The following is a 12,065-nucleotide window of genomic DNA, read 5'->3' as shown; positions in this document are numbered from 1 at the left end:
GAACCAATGTCATAAACATGAGTGATCTTTCCCTAGATCCTGTTGACTCAAGATTCGGCGAGAGTCCATCGGGAGGTGCTGAAGAGTATGCCGATCCTAAGGAGGCTGGCGAAGGCTAAGCTTGATGAACAGCAAAAGAAGCTGATGGAGACGATATTAGATGACCTTGGAGAGTAAGTTTTAAACAAGACGCAATAGAATGGTATACACGACCATATGCCAATGTTCTTGTTGTGTACACGTTATAAACACCTGAGATGTAGCGACATACACGATACGTATCCATATAATAAAGTCTTCATAACACATCAGTATGTACAGATCATGCTTATATTTCATACAAAGCTACGACATTTGATTTCCTCTTGGTTTCAGGTTCTGTCACCTTCCTATGACGCCAGACGAACCACACCCTATGAACCAAAACATCTTAATAAGTAACGGTAAGGTTATCATACTACCGTCGACAGTAGACCCCACGCGCTACCTTTGTGGAAGGAATTCAATACATTATTGTTTTCAATAATTCACTGTTAATTGAATAAGTATGAATTAAAAACCACACTGTTTTACATTATAATATGTGGGCTTTAGTTATCTAGTTACAAGTAAATGTTATCAGAGCATTTGTCGTGATTCAAAGAAATCGAACTCTTTCAACAAATTCTTCTTTTATAATTAATTTTACCAACTATATGTTTGCCTTGATGCTGAAATATAGTTTGAATATATGTTGTATATAAAGCAAGCTAAGTGTCACCTATGTATTGTCTGTTTGTAGGTATCCTGACCATACTCTTTGACCTCTTAACCCAGGATATTGACACGAAACTGATGGTAATTAAGTAATTTCTGTGTTCTTAAGTAATGGATATGGAGTAAGAGTCGTTCTATCCAAGCGTATAATTATTGTCAATACTGTATATGTAAAGTAACTATTTCTGAATTGGTATGTAAACGATTCTTAGGAATTATATCGAGGGATGAAAGACGTGTTCAAGAAAACGTTCCATCTGGTGAAGCTTCTCGCGAGGGAAAATGACCGTGTGCAGTTCCACCTGTTTGACCGTTTGGACGTCCTATTGGATGTACGAGTGGTGGAGTCGGACCTCGCCATAAGTCTCAAAGAGGTATCGTTTAACTCTGAAAATGTATCTTTTCTCAGCAACACGGTAACGTAACTTATTCTCGGTGATCTTGTTTCTCGAATACATCATTTAATAACTTGAATGCGATCGATAAGACTTTTAACTTGTAAGTGGTGTTCTTGTAGATCTTACTTTGTTCATAGCTGGTTCCTGCTTTATCGATTTTAAGTTGGCGTCACGGTTTGGCTTCAATTGGTGGTTTTCTCTTTTGTCAACTATACGGTGCTGCATTGATCACATAATAAAACGACGTAATAGATAAAGATTATTTATTTACTACCTCACTGGACACATCAGGTTTCTGCGGTTAACAATATATATACATGTATGTTTTGTGTCAGGTATCTGCGGTTAACAAAACGTATCAGTGTTGCTGTTTAAGGTGTTTATGGGTAACCAGAATACATGTCTAAAGATCAGTCCCCGCCAAATCCAGAAGATAGTTTCACGTGCTGCGGAGCTACAGGAGCGCGCGCCGGAGTTCCTAGACCTTCTTGGGATGATAGTGAAAGTTGTAGGGACAGACCTGACACTCAAACGTAATCAGGCCTATGTCATGAAATATATAATGCAGAACTACAAAAAAGTCGCCTATGTCCTCGACTTCAGTAGGGAGGAGCGGTAAGTAAATTCTTCAGTGAGTTGTTTACTTCTTAACCTGAAGGTGACAATACGTGTATGAACTAAAATGAAAAGAAAAAGGAAATTCCATTTGACAAAGAAACTCGAGATCAAATATTAAAAATCATAGGCCCGAATTAACTTCCAAACAGAAGTCAGTAGATAGAATACTTTCAGTCTATTATGTATTATTTTGAGTGACCGACAGAAATATTTTATGCATTGTTATAAAACACATAGCGTTTAAGAACTAGAGCAAGTACGGAAATATTAGTGCATCATCATCTAAATAATATTAATAACATTACAGGGACATATTAAATCAAACTAAAATGGATTAGAGGAAATTAACAAGACAGCATCAAGCTGCTATCATCCATCTATATGTAGGCCGTAAAGCATACCGGAAGTATAAAGTGACAATGACACTAGTCTTAATTGGTCAGGGATGAACTTGAGTAGTATAAATCTCCATTTGATACGTGGTAGCTCTTTTACCATCCATCAAAGTGTTCGTATGTGGTGTTTTTAGACTGCTTATTGTTATATGTACCCGCGGGAACTGTAAACTATGGCTTGTATAACAATACATTAGCTAAGTTGATTGGGCCGATAATTATACGGTTGTCATTACTAACCAATGAAATAACAATTAGAGCGACATTATGCGTTACGGTTATGTATTGATTTTTGTGACAGAGAGAAGATTTTGACCACTCCCAACAGGATATGTACACTACGGTATTACCTCTGTCTCCTCGACCTGTTGGCTATCTGTGCTGAGGTAGGTCTGATTAGCAACGGGAATTTCCGTAAACTCTTCCCGACTTATTCTGTACCCAATAAATGCTATTGGCTGAGAACATTTTACTGCATTTGTTTCACATATATAAGTATATAAGTTCCGTTGTCACAATCCTAGTCTTTATTTTTATAATGCGACTTAACCCGGATCTGACGTAGATTTCTAGGCGAGTGTTTTCGATGAAGCAAAAGGCGCTTATCCTCCAGAACACTAAGTATATTTACAGAGACGTTTATCCTTCCGGAACATCTGGTATTATTCTCGTGCTTTTTCAACGGTCTATATCTTTATTTTATTATTTTTGATTTAGTTAGATAATTTTATATGGCAAGTTAAATCATTGGGCTTTTTTAATGAACTTCATATGACATAGCCATGTGCGATCCTCAATATCGAATATCGGTTTACAACCAACATTGATGTAGTAGTGTTTTGTTGAGACACACTGCCTCCGAAAATAAGAATAATCGAAGCATATTGAGATAAAAGTAACCGCATTATAAACATTTTTTTTATATTTCCTATTATTAATGTTCATTCAGTTATTGATTATTTGCTATGAAGTATGTTGTGGGATGATACTGTAGGGTGATACTGAAGGGTGATACTGTAGGGTGATACTGTAGGGTGATACTGTAAGGTGATATAGTAGTCGATGTCGTTGTCGTCCCTCTCCCTAAATAATAAGCGAGATTGTTTGTGTTAACTTAGAATGAAATAATGTTTATTAACCGTTGTGATACTGTAGATTAGTCTTCATTACATAACCGTGCTAATGACCACTTGAAGTTGTAGTTAACACATTGTAAATCAAGGCGATCTGTAGAGTGACCTTTCATGATCGAATGTCCACATAATAAAGTGAATCTGGGTATTTTTATCTCTTATACTTTTAAATATATAGCTAAAACGATTTAATTTAGAAATGCATCTTGTTTGATAAGATATATCAGCTTTTTGTTCTTGATTTAACTTAGAATAGCATGGCCCAAATATGGAATATCTGTCAACATCTGCTTTGATAAGAACCAAAACTATTGTTTTGCAGGGCGAGAACATGTTTATCGAATCCCTGTGCCAGACCATCCTGCCTATGGACGACCTTCTGTGGGTACTAAACAACCCAAAGGTGGACGGTACATGCAAGAAGCCCTTCATTCGCTGTCTGCACCACATCTATATGAAGAGCAACAACACAATGGTTGACACAGGCTCTGGCGAAATGTCTCACAACGAGTAAGTAGGCGTGGCACATATTGAAGTAACATCCTAGTTGATAACTGTATAACTTCCGATCTATTGTCCTCCTATATCATGCATTTGTATTCATCTCCTTGAACTCTACGACTTCAGGCGTAAATAACCTTGCTTTTCTATACACTATCTTATGTTATACCTAAATGGAATTTGAATACTTCAACTCTATTGTAATCAGTTTGACTCTTTGCTTTCTCAGTTGGTTACAGATGTCATTACATGACAGTCTACTATGTTGTGGATACCGAGTTGTACATAGTGTTGTTTAAACTGTTTGCAGCAATCAGCACGTTTGCTCGCTCCAAAAACAAAAGCAATATACCTATTAAGAATCGTATCGTGCAAGAGAATTAGTCGAGTTCAGATTATGAAATACTTCATATTCTGGTAAAATTCAACCCATTTATAGGTGTGATTTACCCATTAAGAGTAACATATTTGAACATACAATTGTAAATGTATGCAACATAAGAAAGTTCAAACCTCAACGCAATTTATACTTTAGGTGAAGGTTTGAAGTCATATGATTATTGTAAGGATACCAATACATTAGTTTTATGTCGATTATACCTCTGGAGCTGGGGAGCCAAGTTATACATTTGTGAAAATAAAGTAATTAAATGTGTTTATAGTAAAGAGCAAATGACAAACAATTTCATTGATCACCAGAGCGTCGGACGTCGGAACGTAAAATAACTAGTATATATGTATGTATACCCAAATATCTTAAATTGATCGGTATACAAAAACAATGGATGGATTCCATGGATTCCTTGCAGCGAAGTGTATCTTGAAAATAATACGGTATTGAAACCTAACGTTAGGATTTACTAAATCGTAGTCCTATGTTTGTACGGTACGGTATATTAAAATCATTTGATCAATCACATATAACGCAAGTCACAGTTACTTTTAGTTTTTCAATTTTTGTTAATTATTATTTTTTTAGGCTTTAAGATATTTCAGTACATTTACTGACACAGTGTAGTTTTCTCTATCCACATGTCTTTAGTGCTATCCTTTCCACGTTTTTCTCCTGTAAATGCTTTTTCTCGATACTTCATACCTATATTTCCTTGATACACTTTATCTCTAGTAACTTTATATACATTTTTCACTGTTTCCTAACCATTTCTGTTGCAGATTGTTTTTCAGAGAACGATGTAGTACCTTAATGTTTCAGCGGTAACGTTCGATCTGTTGTGTAGTCATTTCGTACAGTGACGTCATTAGTCAACCTTTTAACCTAAGTTACAAATGTTTTATAATGATTACCAAATATTGATATTGTTTTAAAATACCTGTTTTTAATTTAGAATCATATCAAGTTACATTATTTGTTTTTACATGAGTGGGTACAAGAAAATTTATATATACACAAACTTACTTAATTTGTCTTCATCCCAGAAGATATTGTTTTAATTGTTTAAATTTAGATCTAAAAAAAAGGATTTCTTATGTAAAAAGGGCATTTATATCAAAACATAATTCATCTGATTTTTTTATTAGAAGCCCCTGAATGAAGCATGTTTTATTGGTTCACATGTATCGGTGTCGTTAAGAAATTGTTTTCGCGCTAAAGTACCCTGCTGCATTTGTGTCTATGTGTCATTATTGCAGCATAGTTTGTAGATACGTGTTTTCTTGCCATTATTTCCAAGTTTAAATACAATGTATATCGTTTGTTATTGTTGAGATTGTATATAGACAAATGAAAAAAAGAAAAATTGTTCATCGAAATTAAAAAGAGGAATTATTAAAATTTGATATAAGATTATGCCAGAAAAAAACCAAGATGTGATATTTGTTAAAATATCTTATCTGTTATGTTGTATCATCTCGTTAGACAAAAAGTCATTTCAAAATTACACTATTTCAGCTCATACGTGTAAGTCAGTACTGTACACGAGTGATTGACTGTTAAACGAGCGCCTTATTGTGAGCTTATTGGATTTGTGATTTTACTAGAGTAATAATGGACGCATTATATTATCAATTCTATGACGATACAAATAGAATGTGATGATTATGCATGTCTTAATTTAAGATTAGATGATATTAAGCTAAAAGTTGCCTGATTATTACAGAGACCTTTGGGAGTATCTATCGAACCTGTCAATTGATATGAACCGACTAACTGACAGCATCAAAGAAGACCCAGACAAAATTGCTATCCATCTTAAAACAGCGCCCGAGAAAAGGTAAGTAAAACAGTGTTTTATTCGGTAAGAAATAGAATTATTTTTCTTTATGTAGTTAATATTGAGCAGGAACAGCATCTAACACTCAAACTCGTCATTTCTCTTACGATGTTTCCTATTCCTCGACTATCGTTACATTTCGTATATATCTTGAAATACCAGTTCGGTGATCATTTCCATCCGAGGTATAGCAGGTGTTCCGCGTATGACTAAATATACTGATACTTGCAGTAATAATAAAGTTTTTCATTACGTTGATAATTTCTGATATTTCGCTGATTGAATTGTAATAAAAAGTATTTCTTCAGTGATTTTATCTACAAGTAATCGCTTGTTAGATTATACTTATTGGCACACAGTACAAGACCTTGCCGTGACGAAAATCAAAGTAGCGTTTGATTCATTCGCATTGCAGTGCGACGTTGATGATGTCCATGACGTTTATCAAAATGTTGTAACAATCACGTCATGTGATCTAGACTGCGTCTATGCCATGATATATGCAGCCGATATTAACATTGAAATAATGCGAAGCTGCGTCGTAAAATATAAATACATATTTTATTTCAAGAAATACAATTCTCGTTATTCAGGAGGACAAAAGTCATTTACGTATATAATGTTTGTTTTCGGTTAATCTTTACAGTGGGCCGGCAAGTGTCACCGATTTCGAGTCCTCCGCATACGGGAGTGTCTTGTACTTTCTGGAGGCAGTACTTCCGTTCCTCGAGACGTTCTATCGAGATTTTTACTATCCAGACCAAACCACATTTGGAAACGAAGTTGATGAAACGGACCACATGGCAAAGGCCGTAGTGGTAAGTAAAATCATCACTAGTCAAGTTGGTCTTCTGCTCTATGAACAAAATTGATTTAAAGCTTACATTGTACTACCCTGTCGCATAATTTCGACGTTGGATTCAGAATGCGCGTACTTTTCATGATCACGAGATATAACTTCCCTTGAAGCTTGCTAAGTTTAACTGATTTTTTAGTTCAAATTAGTTTTTCTTTATGCTTTAGTACTCTTGAAGTGCTCTCCATTATTTTAATTGTGTTTTTCAATAGTTTATCATTTACGTCTATATCACAGTGTTACAATGATAAATCAAAATGTGTGATTTAACAGGTTCGGTTTGGTTTGGTTTGGTTTATTTTGTTTAACGTCCTATTAACAGCTAAGGTCATTTAAGGACGGCCTCCGGTGCGTGCGACATGCATGCGTGTGGTGAGTAAAATATTCAAACAGCTGTAAAAATATTGGTCTTTTTCAGATGTTCTGTGAGATGGTTGGCCCACTCCTCTACAAACCTACCCATATGAAGAACATGGTGAATTGTCTGACGGTCATTGTTCCCATCTCCAATATGCCAAACTCGGTAAGGATGATGCCAAGGGTAATACCAAATAAACAGTATGCAGTTGTTTTATTAGTGTAAATTATTTAAGTTTCTGTGACTTAATTCTTTTCTCTTAGAACATGAACCAGAACAACGCGATGTGCTGTTGACTGGCATTTCGACTGATCATCGCCATTCGTCAATCTGAAATTGTTATTATGATGCAGTTCAATATTTTCGAGGAGAGATTGGTCAACTTGGTGGTTAATAACTGAGCCATACAGCTCCAAGCAATTTGACATTTACATTTGTGTTCAGATTTCAATGACCATTTGATAGTTATGAGTCAAACCGACCATCGTTGGAGCGAGACAATATGTTTGATTAATGTTGAAAGTTTTAAAACTGGCGCAACAAATAATTGTCGAGTATGCCCTTCAGCTGGTGCTGGTATATACGGCTGGGCTTGTATTTGTTATACGGCTGGCATTTCTATAATAACTGACTTAAAAACACAACGGTCGATCTGGGTTATATATATATATATAATTTTCACTTCAATTGAAAATACAAGTGACTGCTTATCGATTCAACTGCAGGAAGTCGAAGGTCTAAGTTATACAATTTAAGTATTTACAGAGGAGGACACAGGTCTTTGATTAGAACTGCATGTTGTTGTTTTTAGAAATGTTTGATACGACAGAAACAGCTATTAACAAGGATTAATTACTGAAATATACCGTGTGCCATATTTGTTCAGGCAGTGTTGACCATTCTACATACAATTACGGTAATTTTTGTTTCCTCATTAGGTTAGACTTTGCTTCCCGCCCCGAGTTCCCACTACTTCACAGCTAGCTATAGAGGAGTTTAACCTTCTTCTTAACCTTTACCCAATTCGCTTAGCACTAACATAAAATGCACGTCTAGATGTGAGCTTTCTTTGTCAATTAATTTTTAAACTTATCAGTGTTGTTCAGGTTCAAATACTCCAAACCAGTGTTATTTAAATTGACTATTACATGATGATTGTAGATGTGTGTCATAACCTGAATATCATATTTCTTTCTTATCTTTTTATGTTTTTCCTGGTTATCTAATTCCGTCATTTAAGTCATTTTCATCTTGCTAACTTTAACCTGAATCCTGTCATACATGATCATATACTTGATTGTTCTTCGTGGCAAACTAATTATGCATTGGTAATTAATTGTTTCATCTTATTCACCAATAGCAAATTTAAAGCAATGTCTTTATATCAATAGTAATAAACCAACATATTCGAAACGGCCCTCACTCAACAGTATGAAGATAGAAGAATGGATATTACACCATCAACACAATAAAATCTGCAAAATTTGTTTAGATCTTTATCCATTTATTGGCAAATGGAGTCACGTGTACCTAAATATAATAGGATATAATTTGTTTACTTCAAACTTTGACACTTGGACAACTCATCAATGAAATCAAGATGCCATTTGAGATAAGAGGATTAATTCTTCTTTGGTTTTTCTGGGTTTTTTTATTGTGTTTACTTGTTTGTTGCCTAGAATATAGACCATGTACTGGACCGGTTCTCCTCAGGGATCACGGTAGAGGATACATCCAGTGCTGTTCGACGAGTAAGTACTCTTGCATTTATGTCCTCCAACACTCTGATAAATCGTGCTTTCAATTTATTTTAATGCATCAATTGTTTTTCTGATATGCCAATCCACTTTCAGGGAAATATAGAATATTATGCTGATGAAGTTGAAATCAACTGTAAATTCCGGACCTTTGCTAAAAACGTGTCCGTGGTTTTCTTTGGGCACAACAAAGTGCAGGCTCAACTGAAAGTCAAGTCTAACAGAGGTAAGGTCAAGTCTGTTTAAGGTAAGGTCAAGTCTGGGCAAGGTAAGTTCAAGTCTTAGCAAGGAAAGTTTAAGTCTGGCAAAGTTAAAGTTAAGTCTTATAAAGGCAAGGCTATGTCTGGGCAAGGTAAGGTCAATTTTTGGCAAGGTAAAGTCAAGTCTGGTCATATTAAGGTAAAGTCTGGGTAAGGTAGGGTCAAGTCTAGCAGAGGTAATGTCAAACCTAGGCAAGGTAAGTTAAAGTCTGGCAAAGTTAAAGTTAAGACTGATAAAGGTAAGGCTAAGTCTGACAAAGGTAAGATCAAGTCTGATAAAGACAAGTATTAGTCTGATAAATGTAAATTATATTTCAAGTTCAAAGTCGATTAAACGAGGACAAAACATTAACAAAAATATAGATATGCATGGAGACTCTTGAAAAGTACAAGGGCGTAAGGTTAAGTCTGAAAGAGGTAACCTAGGTAAGTTCAATTGTTGTATATTATTAGTTAAGCGCTCTAGACATTGTCTAACATCTCAATTGAAAATAAGCTACATAGAATACGGCACGTTTGTCACACTCATAGATAAAAAAAAGATACAAATATCGATTCTGTCTCCAGAGTACACAGAACTTGGTGGTAACGAAGAGATACCACTAGGAGAAGAGTTTCAGAGTCACGTCAAATGCTTCGTCAATGCAAGTGAGAAAAAAGTGGACAGAAAGTACGACCCGGCCGCCATTTTGATAGAACAACTTCAGTTAGTATTGGCCATATTACCCAGATTAATAAATAAATTTCTGCTAATTGCTGAACCTTCATTTTTAACTCATTAAGTAATTTACGGAAATCGATAAAAACTGAAAATTAATTACTGCTACTGTACATTCGATGGAAAACATCTGGATTATTTATGCTTGTGAGTGCCTAATGTTGCCGCATTTCATTTTCAATATTCAGAGACTAGCAATGTCTCAATTTCAAAGCTATTCGCGGGAAGGCCGATTACTCCATGTTGATATACTATGGATGTCTATGTAATCTATCAACTGTTCTATATTTATAACGATGAGTCTGTGAACTATTGAAGTGTTTGCAATTATATCGCTATGTTTAAACTATCGATACTTTTGTCTTGTTACTAGTATATCTATGGGCCACAAGCGTATGAGCGAAGCAGCAAGACAGGAAATGGACGATTTGAACATAAAATGTATCCAACTCCTCCGGGCCATTGTACACAACGAGGAACGCAAGATGCCAGAGGACTGGGAAACGAGGACTACAGAACCAAAAATAAAAAAGTTCGTATAATTTAGTTATTATATTTGCTTTGGATCAATGATAAACGGAAATGTATTTATTTTGCGTACTCAAATTTTAGCCCATAACAGATTGGCCAGATGATGATTTTGCGCACTAATAATAGTTGTCATAGAAAACAATAGAAACTTCAATAAGCGCAATCATCCTTAAGCGGAAGGCTTTCAACAAGAAAAGCGCTAAAATACCATTAATGATAAAATATATTACATTTATAGTAACTCAAAAGTATTGTTAATAATTGCCTATATAAACCACAATGGTTATATATTGCATTGTAGAACTCTGAAGCTGATTACCGGGATACAGAATCTGTACGACAAGAAGGGAGCTATGAACAAAGCCTTGCCCCATCTCTCTACACGTAATGAGGAACTGGCCAAGGAAGTACTGGGCTTCCTATGTATACTACTGTTCAACGCCAATACGTCTGTACAGGTACTGTGGTGATGGGTAGTACATACATATCGCACTATGTCGGAATGAAACTAGTGGGGGAAATAATGATATTGATAGAGGGTCATATAGCTAAACTAACACTGGCTGGAGAACCTCTTTATCTAACGGTAGCTAAGGTTATAATTCATTCTGTTACAGCAATCTATGCTGAACTATTTCCTGTCGACACGAGAGGAAGTATTCTTCATGGCTGTCCGGGACAGAATGGCGTTGTCCACCAACTCCATCAAGGAAAAGTAAGGTCAACGTAGGCAAATTTGGGTTCTGTCTAATATTGTGGCGTATAAAATTAAATGATTCTTAAATCATAAAAGATATTATGAAATTATGAAATGTTTAATAGAATTATAAAATGAAACTATCATTACATTTGACGTGTTGATGATGATGAACATTTGTCTGTAGACTTAGGTAGGATACAGATTGGTATAATGCCTACAATTTCTAAACGTATACACCAAGCATAATATGATTAAAGATAATGCGTACAGTCTCTGAACTTATATTCTTTTAAGCATTGATGTCATTTTTTTTAGTTTCATCGGGGTATGAAAAAAATTTTGTTTGTAAACTGTATGAATCCCCGATGAAACTAAAAAATAATTGACATCAACGCTTATAATTAATTTTTGAAAATTATTTTCTAATTTAAAACATGTTTTATGTACAATTTTACTGGTTTTAAATGGGATTCTTTTTCTCAAATGAATACGCAACGTCAATTGTCGTATTGTGACGTCACATTTTTCGCGCCATTCTCGGAATTTCTTTCATAGAAGAATGGAAAGAATTTTTCGACCAATCACATTTGAGTATTTACCATGAAAACAATGAAAAATTAATTATAACCTTATGTAATTAAAGACAATGCTTACAGCCTTTGAACTTATATACTAAGCCTTATATGACTATAGATAATGCGTACAACCTCTGAACTTATATACTAAGCCTTATATGATTATAGACAATGCTTACAGCCTTTGAACTTATATACTAAGCCTTATATGATAATAGACAATGCATGCTTACAGCCTATGAACTTATATACTAAGCCTTATATGATTAAAGTTAATG

The 12,065-nt window shown here is 35.0% G+C and overlaps 1 protein-coding gene across 1 annotated transcript in view; it reads left to right on the top strand.

Moving 5' to 3' along the window:
- LOC117337594 (inositol 1,4,5-trisphosphate receptor type 2-like) overlaps nucleotides 1–12,065 on the top strand; it is a 96,165-nt gene that overhangs the window by 66,193 nt on the left and 17,907 nt on the right. Inside the window, exons 32-47 of the mRNA XM_033898642.1 lie at nucleotides 37–173; nucleotides 376–443; nucleotides 782–837; nucleotides 969–1,130; nucleotides 1,531–1,769; nucleotides 2,469–2,553; nucleotides 3,623–3,810; nucleotides 5,919–6,032; nucleotides 6,679–6,850; nucleotides 7,307–7,411; nucleotides 8,926–8,997; nucleotides 9,100–9,229; nucleotides 9,831–9,969; nucleotides 10,355–10,513; nucleotides 10,814–10,970; nucleotides 11,130–11,227. Of these exons, the coding sequence (XP_033754533.1) occupies nucleotides 37–173; nucleotides 376–443; nucleotides 782–837; nucleotides 969–1,130; nucleotides 1,531–1,769; nucleotides 2,469–2,553; nucleotides 3,623–3,810; nucleotides 5,919–6,032; nucleotides 6,679–6,850; nucleotides 7,307–7,411; nucleotides 8,926–8,997; nucleotides 9,100–9,229; nucleotides 9,831–9,969; nucleotides 10,355–10,513; nucleotides 10,814–10,970; nucleotides 11,130–11,227 (2,081 nt within the window). The remainder of the gene's footprint in view (nucleotides 1–36; nucleotides 174–375; nucleotides 444–781; nucleotides 838–968; nucleotides 1,131–1,530; nucleotides 1,770–2,468; nucleotides 2,554–3,622; nucleotides 3,811–5,918; nucleotides 6,033–6,678; nucleotides 6,851–7,306; nucleotides 7,412–8,925; nucleotides 8,998–9,099; nucleotides 9,230–9,830; nucleotides 9,970–10,354; nucleotides 10,514–10,813; nucleotides 10,971–11,129; nucleotides 11,228–12,065) is intronic.

The sequence above is a fragment of the Pecten maximus genome, chromosome 11, assembly GCF_902652985.1.
Source record: "Pecten maximus chromosome 11, xPecMax1.1, whole genome shotgun sequence".
Lineage (NCBI taxonomy): Eukaryota > Metazoa > Mollusca > Bivalvia > Pectinida > Pectinidae > Pecten > Pecten maximus.
This window is presented reverse-complemented; position numbering and strand designations above follow the sequence as displayed.